This window comes from Chelonoidis abingdonii, chromosome 22, assembly GCF_003597395.2.
Source record: "Chelonoidis abingdonii isolate Lonesome George chromosome 22, CheloAbing_2.0, whole genome shotgun sequence".
NCBI lineage: Eukaryota > Metazoa > Chordata > Testudines > Testudinidae > Chelonoidis > Chelonoidis abingdonii.
Genome location: NC_133790.1, coordinates 16478884 through 16502372, shown reverse-complemented (window position 1 = coordinate 16502372; position 23489 = coordinate 16478884). Strand labels below are relative to the sequence as shown.

At 41.4% G+C, this 23489-nt stretch overlaps 1 protein-coding gene across 7 annotated transcripts in view; it reads right to left on the bottom strand.

Moving 5' to 3' along the window:
- TRMT2A (tRNA methyltransferase 2A) overlaps positions 1-23489 on the bottom strand; it is a 48077-nt gene that overhangs the window by 20599 nt on the left and 3989 nt on the right. For 3 of the 7 annotated variants that reach the window (XM_032771167.2, XM_032771168.2, XM_032771169.2), the window contains exons 5-12: positions 21677-21791; positions 20062-20177; positions 18977-19097; positions 13792-13914; positions 12481-12556; positions 11224-11340; positions 10925-11021; positions 9637-10568 (exon numbers count right to left, since the gene is read on the bottom strand). In XM_032771167.2, coding sequence (XP_032627058.1) covers positions 10313-10568; positions 10925-11021; positions 11224-11340; positions 12481-12556; positions 13792-13914; positions 18977-19097; positions 20062-20177; positions 21677-21791 — 1021 coding nt within the window. In that variant the 3' untranslated portion in view covers positions 9637-10312. Of the gene's footprint in view, positions 1-3505; positions 5277-9636; positions 10569-10924; positions 11022-11223; positions 11341-12480; positions 12557-13791; positions 13915-18976; positions 19098-20061; positions 20178-21676; positions 21792-23489 lie in introns of those variants that run through there. The other 4 variants (XM_032771166.2, XM_075060043.1, XR_012654744.1 and 1 more) reach the window with 3 other exon arrangements.

Sequence of the window (23489 nt, the reverse complement as noted above, 5' to 3'; positions counted from 1 at the left end):
TTTTTTTTTTTTGCCACTAGAACTAACTAGTTGCTTAGTTTTTTTTTTTTTAAATAACAACTTTGTTTTAACCTTGGGATTTTTTACTTTTTGTTTCTTTAAAGGAGGAAACTCGAAAGAAACCCAAGATGACAATAATAGAATCAGCGCAGCCTGGTAGTGAACCTCTGTGTACTGTTGATGTGTGACCAGTATACTTACGAGTGGGGAGCAATAACAAATGGAGAAACTACTTTCAACAATTATTTAAGAATCTGTTTGCTGCAGAATGCAAGATAACTTTACAATCCCGGCTGCTTCAGTTATGCATTGTTCTTTTGCATCATCAGGGCAATATTACTTTTTTTTACCTCCTGAGATATGTATGTTTAAATGATTGATCATAAAGATCTCTACTTGGGCAAATGCACAGAGGATAGGCATGTTCACACAGGATACATTTAAGCAAGCACTTTTTCCTTGAAAGTCATCCATGTTGTCTCGAATGGATGTGTTTAAGGATCAAATTCAGAAAATCTATGTACAGGTTGAAGCTGATATATTATATATAAATTTTTATATATACACACTCTTGTATGAACATGCCTAAAATTATTTTTGTGAAAAGTTTTGTTGCATTTCAGCACATAATAATATGCACTGATAAGACACTTTGACAGATACATGAAAAAGTGATGAGCAATGTTCCTAATGTCATAGGATTAGGCCAGTAATGCCGTTTTTATTTTGTGTACTGCCAGGCTAACGTTGGTTTGGTTTTAATTTTTTTTGAGATCACAGTATGCAGGGGGTTTTGGGGGTTTTGTTTTTGTTTTTTTTTGTTTTTTTACTTGAAAAGAACAAGTGTACCTGGTAGTGTTAAGAGCAACAAGTTGGATATCCCAAATTGCTGGGCTTTATTTTAAAGGAAAAGTTATGATTGTTTACAAACCAATTGGAAGGGAAAATATTTGGCCCTCCATTTCAGTGTTTCCCAACCAGTGGGTCATGGAATTTTTTTGAAAAACGACATGTGAGAATGGGTGGGGGGAACTGCCATCTGGATGGAGCAACCAATCAGAGCTCAATCTCCCTCTCCTTCCCACCTGCAGCTGCTTATCTGGGGGGCAGTAGGAAGAGTCCCTGGAGCTAGAGATGTGCCATGGCAGAGACAAGGTTGGGAATCACTGCAATAAACTTAGCCACTTGAGAGGCTACCTGCAGAGCTTGAAGGAGAAATATAACTGAAGACTTTTGATGGGTATTCTGAAATATATTGCCAGTGCATTGTTTAAAGAAGCTCCACCCTTACTCCCCTGTAATATAGTGATTTTAATTTGTTTGGTGTCTGGCCATGTTACTCATTTAGTTTTTTAGATAACTTGCTTCATTAAATGAAATATATTTTAAACAATTTCTCCTTGTGGCCTGGCCTTTAGAAATGCTAAATTAACTGATTGCAGCTATCTTACATTTTTAAAAAAAAGTTGTTACTGGCTTTTTACTTACGTTTTTCTTCAAATGCTAAAAAACTTAACTTCTGCAATGGAAATCAGAACGTAGATTTGGGATACAACATAGAAAAGACTAGACTAAGACCTTAATAAAGTGTACTGATTAAGATGAAAAAGGACACGAATATGCAAGCATTTTTGAAATACAATCTTAGAAAACAGGCAGTACTTACTGTATCTGCTGAGGCTTTAATAAGTTATGCACAGAAGAAATATTTTGGTTGTAGTGAAAGCACTGCTTTTCCCCTTTATTTAGGGTTTTTACTTTATTTACTAATGCAGTAAATTCCTCAGATCTGAAGTGGGAACCATTTTGTGCTTAAAAGAAGGGCGGGGGGAGTGAGGCTCAGGGCTGGGGCTAGACTGAGGGGTACCGGCAGGGCTGGGGGAGTGAGGCTCAGGGCTGGGGCNGGGGGGAGGAATGGAATGGCAAGAAGCCTGTTTGGTGTAGGGGTCCAGTGACTTTTCCAGGAGTTGATATTAGTACAGCTATATTTTACGGTCCCCAAATAATTGGTGGGACAGAGAGCTACAGTTCTTAATCCTCATAAATGCTGCAGGTCTGGTACTTGTCTGGACAGTTGTCATTCTTGAAATCTGAGTACAGCATACTGCAGTATAGTGATTGATTGTGCCAACTGGATTTTAACACCTTTAATATCAGCCCTGCTATTTTGGAAATTAGAAAACTTAAATTTTTGATGCCAAGTTAAAGTTCTGTAATATATTGCTTCTGATATTTGAGATCAGTCTCATCTGTTTCTGTATTTGCATTGTTATAAGTGATATGCTCAGAGGTGTCTGCAAATAAGAACTCACCCAATCTTCATTATCATATTCAGCTTTTGAGTTCTGTGAATTGTAATCCTGTTTTCAGTACAGAAGGATAGGTGCAGGATGACCCATTATTTTTAAAGTTACCTATCTAAAAAGTACTGCCTCTGCTTATTTTCTTTTAATATAGCTTTAATCTCCATCTTTTGAAAGATGTGTAACATTGGTGCAGTACATACAAGCAGTAGTTGCTGCTTCTCTCTGACTTTGATGAAGACAGGGCTTATATCTTTGCCTAAATGTATTACTGTGTAAGTAGGTGTTTTTTCAGTTTGTGTGTTTTCTAGCAGAAAAATCTGTCCTTGGCCAATACTGTAAAAGACAAATCATCCCTGTGGATCTTTGTCCAAAATCAGAATGTCAATATTTTGCAGGCCACCTGCAGATTATCCATAGATGCCTCATTTAGGAATTTGTTTTTATTGTGTTCTAAGAGGATTGCTGTATTGAGCATTGTGCTTTAGTCTTACCTCAGTCTGCCACTATCTGAATCGTAAGGTGACCATTACCCTTAAATAAAACATCTAGATATTTCATTGTGAACCAAAGCCTCTCACATATTATGCATTCTTTAAAAGGATGGTATTAGACCTTGCTGCAGCCTTTAACTGGAGAGTTGTCCAGAAAATAAAGCGCAATAACTGCTGGAACAAACAACTTAACTGCTGTTTATTGTCATTGTGAAGTATTCTTGTGTTTTAATGTTTACTATTGTTTGTAGTGTAACAGTCCTGCATTTGCACATAAGCACGAGCTGCTGTGATAGAGGATAGGTCATTGCATTAATTTCAGCTTCTGCATGAACACTAAGGTGTGATTCAAGATGTACCCTAAATTTGTCTTGTAACTCGTGTGTTTTTTAGGTAACCAGCTGTAAAGGTTTAGATCTTGATTGTATGAATGCATAAAGCAAAACTACTGCTTTTGTCACTGATCTTTGTTCCTTATCCTAGGAAAGGTGGATATTTTTATGGGGATGGAATGTATTAATAAGAACTGTTCCATCCTTTGGAAATTAGACCTATTCTGCTTTGCATATTATGTGCTTCTTGACAGAAGTGTGGTGTATTGACTTTAAGGGTTAAATTAGCGTGCATTCAAATCTTTATGGTACTGAAAGAAAAGTTACTGTGACTTCCAGTGAAATAGTCAGATGCTACCTATTTAAACACAAGTCATTCAGCTTTAAATATTTATTAAACAAGAGATAAAATAGTTGGGTTCCCAGATGCTTGACGTGGCTCTGTTATGCATAAAAACTCTTGCTGTTGTATGTAAACTCCCGATGACACTGTTAGGCTTTACATACAATGCACACTTGTAACATCTAAGTATTCTTTCTTTAAAAGCTTGATTACATCCTACACATGCACTATATTTTGGTTCTGGAGCAAAGTTCACAAAGATAATTGCCTTGTCAAACTTCCTGTGGGAAGTATTTTAGATTAAGTATCAGAAAAGTCCAAGAACTAATGCCATTCTCAACAAAAGGTGAACAGTATTCTGACGTGTATTTGAGAAGGGAAAAGTGAATAATGCATTCTTATGTGCCCAAGTAGATAACAATGGTTGCTATATGAATTGTATTGAGTGCATTTGCTTGATGCCAGTGCTAAATTGGTACAACTATAAAGCCTCATTTTCACTGAGCCTCTCTGCTTTGCTTTTTTTTCTGCACAATCATATAAGCCTTTGTGTTTGGTCTTTGAGTACTACATGTGTATTTTTCCAGACAATTAGTTTTAAGCAATAAAGTTTGATATTACATTATAAAAATGCTGATTTGACTAATGTCCTATTGCAACTGTCTGTTTTGAGTGGAAACCTTCTCCTTGAGCTGTCTCCCACCTAGTCTTTTGAAATTAACTGAAGTCTATTTTTATCAGTACCTCTTACCACATGTTGACTTAAATTTTCATTTTAAAACTAGCCCCTTTTCATAAAAAATGAAAACCCTTTAGCAAGGCACACTAATGACATTTATTAGGTGCCTCATGTCTAGGTGCGTGCGCACCCAAGTGCAGAGTTGGAGATTTTTGCCCACACCCTATGGAGTGCCACGCTCATGCATCAGTATATTTAGACAATACCGACCCTACGCCGTCTCAGTTCTTTCTTACCATGATGGTTGGTTGGAGCACCTTCCCCTTGCCTTGCAAGTGGATAGCGGTTTTCTCTCTCATCATTAGGTTTTTGGACTACCTTCTACATCTCAAGGGTCTAGAGCAACTCTTCCCCCCCATGTCCATGACCCCGTCCCTTGGGACCTGAATCTCATGCTGCTGCAGAGCATGCCTCCCCTGCCCCCCATTTAGCTTTTGGCTTCCTGCTCCCATCTTCTACTCTCCTGGAAGGTTTCTTTCTTGGTGGCAATAACATCTGCCCACAGGGTCTCTGAGATTAGGGCACTTACCTCAGAGCTGCCCTATACAGTCTTCTACCAGGAGAAAGTCCAACAGCAACCACACCTGGCTTTCCTGCCCAACGTAGTTTGTTTCATACAAGCCAGGACATACACTTACCTGTCTTTCCAAAACCTCGTAAGTCAGAAGAAGAGCATAAATTGCACTCTCTGGACATCAGGTAAATGCCATTCCATAAGTTGACACAGTTGTTCATCATGGTGGTGGACAGGATGAAAGGTCTTCCAATGTCCACTCAGAGAATTCCATCATAGATCATCACCTACATTCATTTCTGCTATGATCCAGCAAAAGTGCCTCCACCAGTGCCCACTCGACCACAGTGCAAGCCTTGATGTCAACCTTCCTTGCGCAAGTGCCAATTCAAGATATCTGCATAGTCACTACCTGACCATCCATCCACACATTTACCTCTCATGCACTTACCCAGCAGGCCTGTAATAATGCTGGCTTTGGCAGAGCAGTGTTGTAAGCCACAGGCCTGTGAACTCTAAGCCCATCTCCAGGGATACTGCTTCTGAGTCACCTAGAATAGAATCAACATGAGCAAGTACTTTAAGAAAAAAGTTGCCTGTCTTTTGTACTGTTCTTTAAGATGTGTTGCTCATGTCTATTCCATTTCCTGCCCTTTAGTTGGAGTTGTCAGCAAGGAGGAAGTGAGAGGGTGCAGAGCCAGCAACTACTAAATATACTGATGTATGAGCGCGACACTCCAGAGGGTGCCACTGACAACCGTACAGATACTGCTACAGCAAAAATCTGACTCTGCACATGGATGCACACACACAGATGTGTTGCTCATGTCCATTCCCTTCTAAGACCAACCGTTACAAAAGTTAGATAACTTTTTTCCCCCATCCCAAATCAGAAATGAGGTTTAGTTTTTCCCCACTTATTAATGGAGAAGTTCCACACAACCTGAAACCCTGTTCCTGCATAAATCATTACATCCCCTCTCTTGTATTCTGTATATAAAAGTACTTCAGTACCAAATGTGTAAGCTTTAGGATAAATTGCCTGTATTAGATTTCTTCAGTTGAGATTACTTCAGAAGTTGATAAATCCATTTTTACTAACTTACTGAACTTTTTTGATGTTTCCATTTCTTACATTCTGGACTTGGCTTGAAGTAACACCACCCGTTGATGTGCTTTGAGTGGCTTGTTCAGTATATAGAGAAGTTTGAATTTTTAATGTTACTGACCAGCTCACTGAAAATAGCTTGATGTAGAGGATCTAGTCACACTAGCTCTGAAAATGAATAGTTCACATGGGCTCTTGCGTTCATAGTCAGTGTTATGTCTAGCATCACCAGGGTCCTGGTCCACAACTGAAGGCTCCTAGGTGCTATGGAAATGTAATTGTTCTGCTTTAAGTCCCCAGTCACCTAAATTGAGCTCCTGTGCATCAATGGAGGGAATTAATTCTAAGAGAGGGGGGTGACAGACAGCACATTCATTCTGACAGGGCAGCTACTGCAACAGTGAGAGGTGTTCAACAGTGCAGGGGTGAAATCCTGGCCCCATCAGTGAGTGAGAGTTTGCCTAGTGTTTTAGGTTCAGTTGCAGTGAACTTTTTGAAAGGTAGCATGAATCCCCTGTTAATGTAGTCAGGTCAACTAGTTCCACATGGGAAAAGCAGATATTACTTCTGGGGCAATTCTGTCCTAAATTTTGCATGTTTTGTCAAAACAACACTATCATCATGCCTGTTTCAATTATTTTGGTAATTTATTTCAAAATACTTGTCCAAGTATGTCTAACAATACAGATGGCAAAAATTATTCCCCTGGCAGTGGAGTGTTAACAGGAAGTGGCTTGTGATAGGGGTTTCTTTCTGCTTTTGTCAGGTGCCTCAGTTTGGGTGTGTCACATGTGCCAGCTGTGCACACCTTGAGGGGGTAGGGGGAACTGCCCCTCCAGTCTTGTAGTCAATTGTGTGGGTTTTTTTTCCCACCCTGTACCCTTAGAGTTACCATATTTCAAGTTCCCAAACAGAAGATAATGCAAGGGGGAACTGGAGGGGTGCATATACTGGGAGAGGGTAGTTAGGGGTACTGGAGGGGACTGCACAGGGCTCCTGGCCCAGAAACCTGCACCCTTCCCCCTCCAAGCCATCTCACAGGCTCCATGTAGCTGTTACTGTCCTACCAATCAGAGTTGACTCATACCTGCTGCTGGGGGGAGGGCCCCCCACAATTTAACAGTTTGTATCTCTCCTGGAAAGCAGCAACCCCACCCTGCAAATCCCAGCTGTTGCTCCAGCAGCTGCTATGGAGGGAGGAGGCCCAGCTAAGGCTGTCCTTAGCCATAGGTAGAACAGACAGCTACCTAGGGCACCACTAGGTCTGCGGGCACCGCTCCGCTGGGAGCCCACACAGATAGGAAGCAATAGAGCATGTAAGAGTAGGGCTGCTGGGTCCTAGAGAGAGATAAATGCAGCACAGTCTGAGGAGATTGGCTGCTGGGGTCTCTGAGAAGGGGTGGCAGAAGGAACTCACCTGCAGGATAACCAGATGACCCAATTTTATAGGGACAGTCCTGATTTTGGGGTCTTTTTCCTTTATAGGCTCCTATTCCCCCCAACACCTGTCCCGATTTTTCACATTTGCTGTCTTGTCACCCTAGGTGGGGGTAACTGGTACCTCTTTTAGACAAAGCCCCAAATATCGGGACTGGCCCTATAGAATCAGGACATCTGGATCTGGTCACCCTAGCTGGGGAGTGCATCTCTCCCCTGGGCTGGCAGCGATCCATCTCATCGAGGGGAGCTGCACAGGGCAGGATGAGCTGCTGTGGCTCCATGGGTGCCCTGTCCCTGAGATCAGATGCTGTGCTAACTTCACCATGGTCCGTTAGGCTGGCAGTGGTGCCCATTGGTGTATGATCGGACCTGAGGGTTTGCTGCTGCTTTTGCCACTCTGCACCCCAAGAGGAGGATTTTGGAGTCCTGCAGTTTTCCACTTATCTCCTTCTCTACTGCAGCTGTTGGACCAGCAGGCTGGGGTGTGAGCCAAGCATGAAAGCAGTACTGTGTTGCCATTTAGATTGTCATTTAACAAATTTTTCTTTAAAAAAATCAATATCTCAGCCAAAAACAGAAAATTAAGTTGTAGACAATTATTTGTGACAAGTTTGGTATGGGGAAGGGAGTGGACCAGTTTTCATCAGAGAAACAAAAAATGTTGAATGACTTTATTTAGCAGTAACAGGGCTATAGGAGAGTCCTCCAACAACTGTAATATGCTCATCTCCTTACTAATGTATAGAGCAGGGGTTGGCAACCTACAGCACCTGTGCCAAAGGTGGCACGCAAGCTGATTTTTTGATGGCACGCAGCAGTGGGCTGAGCGGCTCAGCCTGCCACTGCTCTGAGGTTCCGGCTGCTGCCCCATTGCCACCCGGGGTCCCGGCCACCGGCCCCACTCAGCACCCACTGCTTGCCTGGGGACCCCCAAGGAACCCCAGGCTGGCAGCAGGTTGAGCAGGCCAGCAGCTGATACCCTGGCTGAGCCACTCAACCCGCTGTCAGCCTGGAGTTCCATTCACTCAGCTGCTAGGTGCGCTTAGCAGGACTAAATTCAATGAAATAGGAAAACAAGAGCAACTAATCACAAAGTACAAGAACCTAGAGCAGTGGTTCCCAACATTTTTCGTCTGGCGGTCACCAGACGAAGGACCGTGGCAGTGGATGAGCATCCACTGAAATTCGGCGGCATTTCAGCGGTGACGCCTCTGGATGCTGCTGCTTATCAGCAGCAAGTGGCATCATCCAGAGGCGTCGCCACCAAAATGCCACCGAATTTTGGTGGCATTTTGGCAGATGCTTATCCGCTGGCCAGTACGCAGGTGCACTGAGAGGCCCCTACGGGCGCCATGGCACCTGCCGGCACCACGTTGGGGACCCCTGACCTAGAGAACCTCCTGAAGCACAGCGATCGTTTTGATTTAAATGGACTTGAACTGTATGAAGAATTGAGTACACTGTCCTCAATGCTGCCACGTGCAAAATCGATAATGGACACTGTACAGTTTACTCATACCAGCAAACTTGTTGACATATATCCTAATGTGTACATTGCCACTCATATTCTACTGACAATTCCTGTAACAGTAGCATCAGGAGAACGGAGTTTCTCAAAACTAAAGCTCATTAAAAACTCTCTCTGCTCTCCAAGGAGTCAGGAACACTTGATTGGTCTTGCTATTCCTGCAATCAAACAAGGTATCACTTTGTCTTTGTCATACGATGACATTCTTACTGATTTTGCAGCCGAAAAAGCCAGAAAGATTGCTTTTAATTAAAAACAAATCTTTGTTTCAATACCTCTTCATATAAATTTCCAATAAAATGTTGACAAATTAAAAAAATATTTGCATCATTGTCAACTCAGAATTTTTTCTATAGTGCTGCTTCTTTAGTGCTAGTCCATCAGCATTACAGTGTGCTTAATTAAGATAAACTGGTTTTAATAACATGCATGTGGCAAGTTTTCCAATAGTGTAAGCTTATGTTTGCGTTGCTAAAAGCAAGACAGGCACAGGGGCACCAGTTTAATAATCCTGCCTAGGGCACCATAAATCCTAAGGATGGCCCTGGGCCCAGCCACAATACATGCCTGAGCAGGGCCAGCAAACCCAGGAACCACAGCCTTCCCACGCAGCCACACTGCAAGTATTTTTCAGATTACAAGGACTTTGAAGAGGGAGTTTAGAATCTCTCCCACTAGCAAAGACTTAGTCTATGTACCAGAACAGCTGGAAAGTCTTTACAATAGTAACTAAAAATCAGGCTTGCTTTAATGTAGGTTTATAATCAACTATTTGCAACTGCCAACTCAAACCTCTTTAATTCAAATCAACATCCAGGCTAAGGAAAATTCAACAGTCTTTTAAAAATCAAATTTATTTAAACTGGTCTGCAAAGCAAACGTCTCCTGTTCAACAAAATTGCCGATCTGCCAGATGGACATTAAATGATGTTCGCTATCAGCTATTTATCACTCATCTTCCATACTATTTTCAAACAAAAAAAATTTCTTGGCATAAAAAACCATGCTACAATCACTCAACTTTTGGAGGGAATCCACATGTCTGACTCCTAGTACTATACCTGGGCAGTGATTTTATGAAGAACATGCAAAGTATTCAGTTAAAGTCATGCTGGCCTTACACTGAAGGCATTGGGACATCTTTCAGGAGTATGTGTGCACAAGTGAAAATAGCACGTTTTGATCCAAGTTGTGTATAATAAGGTTATTTTCCTTGTAGGAACTGGATTGTTTTAAGCATCTTAAAGTTAAACTAATCTTTGTTCACTGAGTTGAAAACTGCTGCTGTCACTATACTTAACTGAAAGCCTTCATCAGCTGCAAGTCAGGTAATTATTATGTGTACAGAGGTTAACTTGTATGGTGTTTCTGCTGATTCCTCAAACTGCAACATTCTTTCACTATCAAAAGTAACTTCTATCTCTTAGAATGAAATCAATAGGTTAAGATGGTTGCCTGGAGTATATACATATATATATGCATGCGCACAAATTGCCCGACCTACCACAACATTAGGTGGAAGACAGAGTTCCTACTTTCTCTTCAGGTGGGTTATTGCTGCCATCCTGGGTAGAATCTGCTGCATTTGCATTCATGAACTGAGCTGTGTCAGGGCTTGCTTCAGTAGAGTTTCCATTTGAATGTTCTACCCTTTCAAAGAATATCAGCAGCTCACAGTGCATAGTCTGAGGGAACAGATCCACTGCCATTGCTTTAACTGGACGGAAAGGGGCTCCTTTGACACGATTGGAGGGGGCCCGACAAAGACTTAGGAGAAAAACAAAGTGTAGTATTAATTTTCCTGGACCATGAACACCAGTCTACATTTTCTAGGAAAACCCCTTGCATTGTTGTTCGCTCCCCTTGCCTCATAGGATGATCATACATTTCAGATCTACTACTTAATCAGCTACTGAAGGGCAAGTCTTCCTCCCTTCTGCTGGGAGAGTCTGCCACCACTCACTCAATCAAAAGTGGGTCTTCCAAGGCAAGGTCAAGTACTGCTATACAATCTTATAGCTAATATGATTAATCTATTTGTATGCAAAAAGGGAATTCAGCCTCACTTTTTTCAGGAAGTGTATTTTGCTTGCTGGCTTTACCTGGCCCATTCAAAAACTTACTCCACAAAGTTGTTCATGGCAGCTCTGGGATTGCAGGATACATAGATGAGCTTCTTCAAGTGTTCAGCTCGTCGGATTGCAAGAATGACTTTAGAATCTAGGTGACAAATTAAGAAAGTTGTTTGCCAATAGTGTATGTTACTATATTTGCAGAAAAATTTTTAAACTTGTAATATTAACAGGACAACCTTTATGCTCAAGCCTGTTTTAAGTTTTCTCCCAACAACCAGCTGATTTCATTCTGTTAAAACCTTTCTACTAAAGTATCCATTAAATAAGACCTAAGTAAATAAACTTACGTAGTCCTGCCCGAGGTGGATCTACAATTGTAATCAGGTTGTGTGAAGCTAATAAGTTAATTAAAGAAGGAACAATGTCTTCAGCCTTTCCACAGTGAAATTCAATGTTATTCAGATCTGAGAAATGTAGATATAAAAATAAAAAACTGATGTGAAATTTCTGTATAATCAAAACATCTTTTAAATTAGTGTGCGCACATAAGTAGGTAGAGTTACTAGGTAAATCGTTGTTACAGTGTTTTGCATATAGAAATGCCAATATTTGATGCCTTGGGACAAACTATGGATTGACTTTTGCAGGTGTTGCCATCAGTATAATATTCAAGCAGACATACTGAAGTTATTGTGTTTAAATAACCTATTATTGTGCCTGAGAGCTAATATACAACTTGAAAAATCACTATAAATAATGAACGACTATTATAATCATGCATTAAAATTTTTGTCAAGGAAGTTCTCCCTCTTTAATGTGCCATCATTAAACGTTACGGTACATAGTGTTAAACAATGTTGTCAAATGAGCAATTTGCTGATTAAGTATAACTGGAAAATTATATTGCTTAAGTTATTTTTAAAATTCATCATCACCACCACCACCCCCATAACAGCACAGGTCATTGGGGCACCATCATTGATGAGCAACCAACCATCTCCACCCCTGACTATTGTTTTTCACTGCTTGAGTTGCCACAAAGTCCATTCCTGTCCACTCTTATGTTGTCAATCCATCTCTTCTGTCTACCTCTTCTTCTCTTCCCCTGTACTGTCCCTTGGAGGATGATCTCAGATAGGCCATATGATCTTATTACATAGCCATATCACTTCAGCTTGCACTTCTTCGTGGTTGTCAGGAGGTCTTCATTAGTGTCGGGTGATGATGTTGCGGATCTCTTCATTAGTGATGTGGTCCAAGTAGGAGATGCCCCGAGTTTTACAAAAGTATCATCTCCACTACCTGTATTTTCCCTTCATTTTCTGCCGTAAGGGTCCATGTCTCGTGTACATACAGAACAACAATACACCTGGCACCTCCTGGGAATCTCTGAGGTCAGATTTTTAAAATTAACCTATTAACTTCAGTGGATTTTTAGCAATGGGAAAATCTGACAAATAATTACAGCTTTCAAGTAATTAATTCAGGCTGGAATTTTCAGATGAATATAAGGAAGTTAGGCAATTTCAATGGAAATCAGGTGCTTAACTCTTATATTCCTTATAAACAAAGAATCTAGCAGTTACACACACAACTTTACCAACCATTAATTTGAGCATTCACTTTGGCATCCTCCACAGCTTCTTGACAGAGTTCAATTCCAATAACTTTCTTCACTTTCTGCAGAATCAAAGAAAAAAGATCAATGGGTCCAACAGGGTGTGACACATGCTTGATGACACAAGTACCAGACTGGAGGAAAACTGAGCGTGATTGTCATGGATCAGTAATTCCTGCCATAGCACAGGCTTTAGAAATTTATTTCCTCAGTTTACCTAAGGAAGAAAAAAGCACTACCTTTACAGCAGTTATAAAAATAAATTAAAAAAAGCAAGTGGTGAGTAAACTAGTAGAGTATCTTCAGAGCTTGTCTTGATGACCAAACAGTGCACAGCAATCTGGGGTATAATCTACAGTACACAACATGCTAGTGTGCTGTCTGTGGACACTGCTCCTGTGCACTAGAAGTTCAATATTGTGTAATGATCTACTCATTTCAAAGCAGAATAGATCAATGCACACCAGGGAACTAGGCACCTGCAGTAGCAGCGTCTACACAGACAGGGCCCAGCATGCTACTGCGGTGTAGATTTATACTAATTTGCTGTGCACTAATTGTTCTTCTAGACAAGCCCTCAGAAAAAGACTTCCTTTGACTTCCCCACCTCCACATATAGGCAGACAATATATATCTCCCTCACTGCCAGCCCTGCAAACTCTGAGTGAAACAGAATTCTTTCCACTGTGTGCATAATTACCAGTAATAAGAAATTATGACGACTAAATTAGGCTCTCAATTATGTGTGCACAACTTTATAGCTGTCATTGGTTTTCCACAGATGTAACTGAGCAGGACTAAGTAAATAATTATGTTGCTGCACAAAATGGAAAAGAGTCCAGCTCAGTCAGTTTTAGCTGTACTGTTTCTAGAAATATTTTAAAAACCGTCACTCAAGTAGGTCTTTGAATATATGCAGAGACAGAGAAAATTCATGAATAAAGCATCCTTTTTACAGTCACTTTTCAAAATATGAACTACACCTTCATGTGCTTTTGACAATGAAAGTTGTGTCAGTTGCTATGAAGTTAACTGAAATTAAGTTATGTGGGACTTTTCAAATCTAATAAACGAAATGTAGACACAATATCTAGCAGAGAAACATTTATCTATGTCCAGAATTAAGTCAACTTCCTAAAGCACTGGCAATAGCAAAGTGCAATAACTTGATTTAAGCATTTTCCTCAGTTAAATGCAATATGAGAGATCTGCAACTTAACTTTCAAGTTAATTTTATGACTCACTGTATTAATTTAATATGATTTGCTGAACCATACATTTAAGGCAAATGGCTCACCTTTGCCAGTGAAATTCCAATTGTTCCTGTTCCGCAGCAAATATCAAGCACAGTGCTATCTTGGTTCAACTGGGCCCAGTCTCTAATGGCTTTATATAGAACCTCTGCAGCCTGTGTATTTACCTATGGAATTCCAACACAAATGTTCCCCTTTGTTACAACAGCGAAGGTAGTAAAACCGATGCTGTACTTAAACAATATTAAATCCAATATTAAATCCCGTGCTTCCCCCTTCCTCATCTCTAACACGCTTATTAAAATAAGACAACTTTTCATATAAAGTTCAAAGCAGAATTGTACTGACAGCATGAGATAGCAAATCAAAGTTTAGCTCTAGCAACAGCAAGATATACAACTGGCCCAACAGACCAGGACTTATTCAAGGCTTCAACCAAAGTTACCGAACTTGACCAAAGTTAAAAAAAACCTATATAACTCCTTCGCATATTTGGACGTTGCTGTGGTATAAATTCAAATATGTAATACAGCATATGCTTAAGGCACTAAAGTAAGTCATGTTTGTTGGACATCAAAATTAGAGGGGACAGCAAACACAGGAGAACAGGGCCAAACTGCAGGCAAAGAAGGGACAAATCTATGTTAAAGGTTAATTCCTACCCAGGGAGAGGAAACAAACGAAACAAAAAATACTCCACATATAGAAATAGGAGGACATACCCATGTAACTACATCCATCACCTTGTCTCATTAATGCTGCCTGCCTTAATATTACTTTTCCTGTAACCAAGTGTAGTTATGGAAAGGTATGGAATCAGGACTGGAGTCAGGAAAAAAAGTTGTCCAGGTCAGTAACTTTAACCTAGAAAATGGTCTATGTTAAGAAGGTAAGAACTTAATAGCTTAAGATCTCAAGTGAGGAATAAAAATGCAACTATAAGATCTTCTTAAAGCACGTGTCATTCCCAATTTCTAAAGGAAGTTAGTTACATGGAATCTAAGGTGAAAAATATTCTCCTTCCCCTAATGCTAGCACTCACTTTATTTCCTCTCCCCTCCAAATGTTTTGTTAAACTAACATTACCTCTTCTGTGTTTTCAGACAAGCAATTTATTTGTTGAGACTTAAGTGCTTGCTGGAAGAAAACTTGGAATACAACATTTGTAGTGTATTTCCCAATGGGCAGCTGTACTACTTCTTCAAGGAGTGTCCATGTGGGTGCTCCACTGTAGGTGAACCAACATCCTTGCACCTACGATTGGAGAATTTCAGTAGCAGTGCCTGTTTGGGTCACACATTTGCTGTCCCTGTCTCACGTCATCTCTGATGTTTACACAGTGCTTTGTGACCAACCCCTACCTCCACAGTTCCTTCTCTACCACAGAGTCCCTAGCAGGAAATTCTGAAGAAGAAGGGAGAAGGGTGGACAGTGGAGCACCCACAGGGACAATGATCTCGAACAACCTCAGTTATTGCACTCAGTGAGTAACAGTCCCTTCTTCAAGTGTCTTTGTGGATGCTCCACGGAGTGTAGAGCAGTGCCCCTAATTGGAAGGAAGGCGCTTTGGAGTTGAATTTGTGAAGGATGATAAAACAGTAAGTCTCAGCAAAGCATCTGATGTCGAGTTCTGCTCTGTTGCATAGTGCTCTGTGAACATGTGGGCTGATGCCTAATAGTTGGAGGCAGGTCCTGGCCGATGTCTACGGGCTGGATTGTGTTTAGTGATCAGATTAACTAGATCAACAAATCTGTGTGGTGGGATGGAGATTAATTGGACTGAATAGCCAGTCTCGATTTCTAATACCAATTTGTCTGACATGATACTCTGCCACGCTGGATGGAATGGGGTCAGACAGTCTCCAAAAGGATGGATGGTTGTAGATGGTTCCAGCACTTGAAAATGTGGGGGGCATTTTGGGTCCTCAACCAAACCCTCAAAATTGCTGTTTTGAGCGGGGTTGCTGGGATGGCTGATATGGGAGCAGTCTATGTCTTGTAGCCCTGTCTATGCCTCAGTGGTTGTACGTATGGCACAGGTTGTTCGTTGCAGTGAGTAATATTTCCCTTACTTCTTTCTCTGTGTGGGTGTATAGATGCCTACAGACCAAAGAGTCACCCTTGAATCTTTTAGGGTGTGAAGCAACTTGATCTTAGCTGAGAACAGCTTCAGTCCCTCGAATGGGAGATCCTCTACAGTGGGCTGTATCTCTTAGGGAACCCAGAAAGGTGGAGCCACGAAGCCTGGCGCGTGACTATGGATGTAGCAATGGATTATACCACTGTGTCTGCCAAGTCCAGTGAGGTTTATAAGGCTGTTTGAGCAAGAATGTGGCCCTCCAAGATGACTGCTTTAAATTGCTCTTTTTTGTCCTAAGGGAGATGAGATAATAAATTTGGACATTTAATAATTTGAGTGGTTTCACATTTGGCTATGAGTGCCTCATAACTGGCAATTCTGAGTTGTAGAATCGCTGCTGAGTAGGTCTTAGGCCCAAAGGGATCTAACCACCTTCAGTTCCTATGACACGGGGTGCATCCGGATTGATGTTGTCTGCCCTGTTCATTCATACCCTCTACCAGAGAGTTTGGTGTGGCATCTGAGAACAAAAATTCCATTCCCTGGGAGGGGATGTAAAAGAGCAGACAAAAAATATTACAAGTGGGTGGAATTGTTGCTGGAGTCTGCCAGATGGTCTTGGCTGGATCTATGCACCTCGTTTATAAGGAGAGCAATCTTGAATGAAGTTGACGTTTATAAAATGTCCAACAGCTTGCGTTGAGACTCTGCAGCTTCTTCCAGTGGTATTTCTAATGAGTTCACAATCCTCTTAAACTCCTCTTGGAATTGTTTAAGATCATCACCTGTCGTGGATGGTGGGGGCAAGACTGCTTCGTCCAGAGGAGGAGAAGAAATTAGTAGCTGAGGTGACCTCCTGATCTGAAGTCTTCTCCAGCCCTTCGATCACCTCTTCCACAGGATCAGAGGGTCCAGATATTGAGGGTGATGAAGAATGTCTCTCTCTCCCTGTGAGTAATAGATAGCTTAGAGCAGGGGTTCTCAAACTGGGTCGAGAACCCCTCAGGGGGTCGCAAGCTGTCAGCCTCCACCCCAAACCCTGCTTTGCCTCCAGCATTTATAATGGTGTTAAATATATTTAAAAGCATTTTAATTGATGGGGTGCGGGGGAGTTGCACTCAGAGGTCTGCTATAGAATCACAGAATATCCAGGTTGGAAGGGACCTCAGGAGGTCATCTAGTCCAACCACCTGCTCAAAGCAGGACCAATCCCCAGATAGATTTTTGTCCAACATCCCTAAATGGCCCCCTCAAGGATTGAACTCCCAACCCTGGGTTTAGCAGGCCAATGCTCAAACCTCTGAGCTATCCCCCCATGTGAAAGGAGTCCCCAGTAAAAATGTTTGAGAATCACTGGCTTAGAGGAACATTGTCAGTACGCTGCCCGTGGATCCCAGCTGGATCACTGTGGCAGGAATGGCATTGGTGGGGATATCCTTGGATTTCGGTCATGAGATGGTATTCAGGATGTTCTGGTCGACCCAATCTGGTGCCTGTCTGCATGGAGACGAAGTAGCGTGATGAGTAGATCTCCTCTTCCTCCTCACCACTGGAGAAGAGAGGAGCTGATCTGGATGGTGGTGTAACTTGGCATGGTACCAATCATGTTGGAGCAACATCACTAGGAGTTGGAGAGATTCCAGTGCTGAAGAGACTAGCAGGTCTCTGTGCAAGAGAAACTATCGCGGTACCAAGGAAGTTGTTGGCATCACCAATGAGACTGCAGCGGTTGTCGGTACTGATGAATGCACGCTATGCATTATAGAGGCAGAAGGTGGCGCCATAAACAGTCATGCTTCTGAGATACTTGGTGATGCATGTTTGAGTGACTCCAGCACTACTGTGAAAGGGAGGATAAGTTTCCCTCTGCTGCTTCTCTCCAAACTTGCCCACTTAGGGTCTTTGGCTGTCACAGTACCAGGTTTTTTGAAGAGTGTTCTTTGCTCTATGAGGGTGATAAGGCATGTCTAAAAGGGTGTCATCAAAAGGAGGAAGAAAACTTGTTCACCTTAGCCTCTAATGATAGAACAAGAAGCAATGGGGTTGAACTGCAGCAAAGGAGATTTAGGTTGGACATTAGGAAAAAGTTCCTGTCAGGGTAGTTAAACACTGGAATAAATTGCCTAGGGAGGTTGTGGAATCTCCATCTCTGGAGATATTTAAGAGTAGGTTAGATAAATGTCTATTTGTGATGGTCTAGACAGTATTTGGTCCTGCCATGAGGGCAGGGGACTAGACTCGATGACCTCTCGAGCTCCCTTCCAGTCCTAGAGTCTATGAGTCTGTCAGATGCTGTCGCTGGAGACTGATGTCTAGGAAGAGTCCATAATCCTAGATTGGAAGCCAGGTGCAGAGACTTCTCCATCAAAAGAAGCTTTGGCTTAAGGTTCCTTGCTTTTCTGGTGCAGAGTATTAAGATTATGACAATGGACCTCTTTTGCAGAACGTGTGAGGGAGAATATGTATACTATACTAAGGGGTAACTAGGAATAATGAAGAAAATACCTAATCTACTAAAAAAAATTTTTTTAAATAAAGAAAAATAAACAGGGAAGAGAAAGTAGCTAAACTGAAAAGAAACTAAGAAGGGTTTAGGTGCATAGTGCTAGGTAAACACCAGAGATGGAGCGAGACAAGGACAGTGCATGTGTGCCCCAAACGAGCACTGCTACTCAAATTCTCCAATCGCAGGTGCAGGATACAGATTCATCTAACGTGGAGCATCCCAGGGACAACCATCCTAAAGAACTTCAGTTATTGAACATGGTGAGTAACCAACCTTCTCTTCTGTTCTATTCAGACTGCTAACATAGAATGTGTCAGATACCAAAGTAGTACAAAAAAAATTCTATTAAACATTCACTTCAGCTAAAATGCTGAAACTAAATATTTAATATAGCAAAAACTGGTATTCCTCCACTAAAAATCATCATCAATTACGTCAGATTTATGTAATTATAGAGTTTAGATCACTCAGTATATTTCTGCAGCCTCTTTGTCCATGCAGCATTTTTTCTGCAGTATTAGCCATCTTACTGTTCTTAGCCAAATATTTTGTTAAAAATGTTTAAAAATCTTAATGCAGTAATTTAAGCAGTCCATCTTATTACTTCAGCTCTAATACAATTTAATTTAGCAGAACTCAATACCAACATTACTTGGAAAAATGCATGGGGGGAAATTCTAAACTTTAGACCAAGAAGCTCTTCATATATGTACTTATCACCAGCCAAATGTTGTAAGGGCAAGTCTTCACGATTGGGTGATTTTCTGAAAGAAATAAGCCACCAATCACATCACAGCAGGTTTTAGCCATGGCCACTTACAGTACAGACACATTCAAGGGGTGCAGGGGAAGGAAGAGGGACCCTACAAGCACGTTAACGGGACCTTTAACAAAACAAAAACAAAAAACCACCACCACCACCAATCCACACAGACACAAACAGTTTTCAAAACAGAACTTTGTTGATTTCTGACCTTACATTTGCTGATTTTCTATTTTTACTAGTGAGAATTAGGCTTCCTATATGTGCTAATAGTGATGCCCAGCAAAGTTACCGAAGAATAATTTAGTTGGACATGGAGTTGCTTGTACAATTATTTTGCTTCACCGTAACAGGATGAGACCTATCAATGCAACGATTAAACAATTCACAGGCTGTTAAGGAAAGTTGTAAAATATCTTAAGACCAAAAGTTTTGTCTTACTGTCCAATTTCTGTTCTCAGAGGGTATATCTGCCATTGTACAGAGGCAGAAAGAGGAGGCATTTATTGTTTCTGGAAAAATAAAATGAGGTCCTCAAGGAAAAGAAGAGAGATTGCTCTGTGAAGGACGGAGATGAAGAGAGCAAAAGCAGACAGAAGCTGGCAAGGAAGGAAGGAGGTGGGGAGAGCAGGCGAAGTGTCCCAGAAAATTTCTTCCTGGGTTCTCCACAACAAAACAAAAAAAGGTATCCTCTTCCTGTGACAGCCCCTAACTAGCCAGGTTTATCCCGATACAAAGCTCTAACTGCCTTTATCCAATAAAGAAAATGGCACTTAATCCATAAGTAGAGAAACAACAGTTATGACGCAGAAGACCATAAAATATTAGGAGTCTTTTGCATGGACAATGTAAATAATTTTAGCAATAAAACAACACTGCTACTCTTTCTATATTCGATGCTATGCAGGGTGGTAGTTACAGGAGAAATGCCACTTAAGGTTTCCTTTATAGGTACAAAAACTTACCTCTGCCCTTCCTCTACAAAGTAAAGAGAGGTTACCCCACTCTCCTTTCCAGTTCCTTCTGTAAAGTATTTTGCCAGTGAGGTTCTCATGTCGTCAAGCTCTTCTTTACTTAATTTCTAGACGTTCCAATTGAAAGGAAGATGTGATTATTATATGTTTGGTTATTTTCCAACACTTTAATTTAGTATTTGTTCTGTTCAGTTTTATTCATTTGCTTGTGTATTGAGAGGCAAATATTTATATATGGAAGTGTGGTCTAGGAATAAAAAATATCAAACAATGATTCTTACTACTGTATTATTTTGTATGGGACATTAAACAGACATAGCTTGGGTTTTATAAGTCATGTGGCTACAAATGGCGTTAATTGGTGGGACATCCTTATTCCAGCCTGGCCTATGTAAAAGGCCCAGGACCTTCCTTTATACATTCTCTCAGATTCTGTAGGGAAGTGGACTCTAGTTATTAAACTCTTCTGCCTCATCTCCTTCTGCTCCAAACTGCTACCCCTCCTATGCCTGCTCCTGTTGTCAGCTCTTTCCCATCAGCCCCTCCAGTCTTCTGCCTCCATTTACTCTTGACCATTCCCTCCACCCTCATGCCTCCTGCTCTTAACTCCTTTCCTCGGTCCACCTTTTCCTCACCCCTGTGTATTTGAGTCAGGCTCCTCCTCCTCCATGCTATCGGGCACCAGTGGCATGGGGCACTGAATATTGCTCATTTCATGCCCTTGCGACAGTGGCCCCCAGGCAGCCAAGAAGAGCAAGTCCTGCTTGGCCCAAGATAGAGAATGCTCAATAGCTCTGTGGGGACGCATATGTTCAGTCCAGGTGACATATAGGAGCTATGTGAGCACATGTGAACTGAGATTTTTCAGAAACTAGCAAACTGGACAAATTTGAGCAAATTATCACAGATGACAGAAGTCACGTTCCTGAAACCAAGGTGAACCTCCTGCCAAATTTCAAATCTTTGCTCCAAAGCATGTCAACTCTAGAGCATCTCAATGAAATGGTTTTAAGATTTATTTTTTTTTAAAACATGGGCAAAACTTATTTTCCCTAGCCTAGTTCTTGGGAGTAGCTGAACCATTTCAGCTGGAACTTAAAAAAAAAAACAACTCAATGTGAGGCAGACACATGGCATAAAAAATTTCATCCCAAAACATTTAAGCATATAAGCAACTAAAAAAAAGGGGGGAGGGCTTTTAATGAGCAGCGCTGCGCAACATTAATTGTAGATGTTGCTACTTGTAACACCCTTATACATAATACATGGTCATACTTTGCCTAATTTTTATATGTCAAATCATAGGGTCCTGCCCCACACAGGGATTCCATACACAAAATAACATTTCCCAGAGACATGACTATGAAGAAGAACGTCTTCAGATAATGTATAGTTTTCAGACAAACTGACTGAACTTTCTTTAAAAAAAAAAAAATCTATAGGCTTTGTAATTAAGAGGTAGAGTAGTTATGAACAACATTACTCATATTTAATCTGATAATATATAGTGCTACTATCAGAGAACTTTGCTTGAGAATCAGCTAATTCATTAAACAAGTGTCCATTGCATTCAGGGTTTTTTCTTTTTTATATAAAGTTTCAGTACCTGAGGATTAAAATAAACAATTGCCATGATATGACCATTTTTGCTGGTGCGGACCGTGAGCTGTTTCCAGTGACCTTCGTAGGTTTCCAGGCTGTACACTGAGTAAGGGGTTGTCCTGCAATTTTCAAAAGTTCAGTTACTGAATAGAAGAGCAACTTCTGAATAATGTTTAATAATTCAGATAAGTAAAACAACTCCACCATACAATAAGGTAGAAGAAAATAAGCTTTTACTAAATTCAAAAGATTAGTTTTGACCCTTGTTGATACCTGCAAAATATACTTGTAACTGAGGGAGCTCTGGCTTGTAGTACACTATGGTGTCTGCCACAGAACTGTGGTTATCCCTGCCTCACTTAGTTCATTCAGGAACAGAACCTATATCTATCAATCTTCATCTGTAACTCCAGTCCTCCAGCTGGGTTACTTGTCTCTCTCCCCTTTTGGGACCGAAAGGAGTCTGACTCTACCCAAAATTCTTCCAACCCCTTTAGCAGACCATTGCTCGATAGTCCTAGATTTGGCCCTTTGTCTCAGAGCATCTCCTAATCCCTTTTCCAGTGCTATCCCCTTTATGGGTTTCTTTCCTTCTTTCTTCAACAGGACAGAAATAACGTCACTTAAAACAGGAACACAAAGCCAAAGTTCAATATGTCTGTTATTGTTTCCACTCAGATCAGGGTTCTCAGCAGTCCTACACCCACCTGTATGAAGGTGGTAGGAGATCCAGGCCCATTCTCTCCTCTGTATCATAGCCTGGGTGGTATGATCAGTGGCTTATTCATTTAAATCTCTTGATGCTTCCTAACTCAGAGCCTTGCAGGTACCTCCTGCCTGGTAATCTCCTCTGATCCCTTCTGGAAGAAATGGGTTTCTCTGGATAACTTCAGGTCTTACCCTGTGGAGCCCCTTCACTGTGGCTCTGTCTGTTTTGGCAGGGTAGCAGCCTTTTATCTCTATTGTTGTTAGCCTGCCCATAGACTGCAAGGGAGGTCCCTTGAAGCATCTATAAACCCAATCGCAATACCTTAAGGCTAAAACTCAGATCCAAGCCTTGATCATCTCTCCTCTAATGAATTCAACCTCTTCTTCCTCTCTGGTTTTCATGATTCTCACCTGTCCCCCTTCACTTAACCAAAAATACAGATACAAGTATCTTCCTTTCTCAATGTTTAGATAATGTCATTGCCCTTTAAAACTTCTCAGTTTTACCTTCAGGATTCTGCCACATTCTCATTTCTTCAAAATCTTTTTTTGCCCTTTTCCTAACCGTTCCTTACTCAGGAGTCTCATAATTTTCATCTTTGTGCCCAGGGGCGGCTCTAGGTATTTTGCTGCCCCAAGCATGGCAAGCAGGCGGCCTTCGGCGGCTTGCCTGCAGGAGGTCCCCAGTCCTGCGGATTCGGTGGCATGCCTATGGGAGGTCCGTCGAAGCCGCGGGACCAGCAGACCCTCCACAGGCAAGCCGCTGAAGGAACCTGCCTGCTGCCTTCACGGCAACTGGCAGAGCACCCCCCATGGCTTGCCGTCCCAGGCACGCGCTTGGTATGCTGGTGCCTGGAGCCGCCCCCGTTTGTGCCTTCCTTCAGGCTGACCTTACATGTGGAAAAGTCCCCCATTTTCTTGGATACCAAACTATCGCCCTGTCATTCAAATTCCTCTTTAAAACTCTTTTCTCTGTAAATCCTTTCAACATTAATCAACCAATTACAATGAGAACATGAGAAAACTTTAAAAGAAAATATCTGCCCTATTTTGAGATTGGGCCATTTAATATTTTGATTTAATACTTCCTGTCCATCTTAGATCCAAAT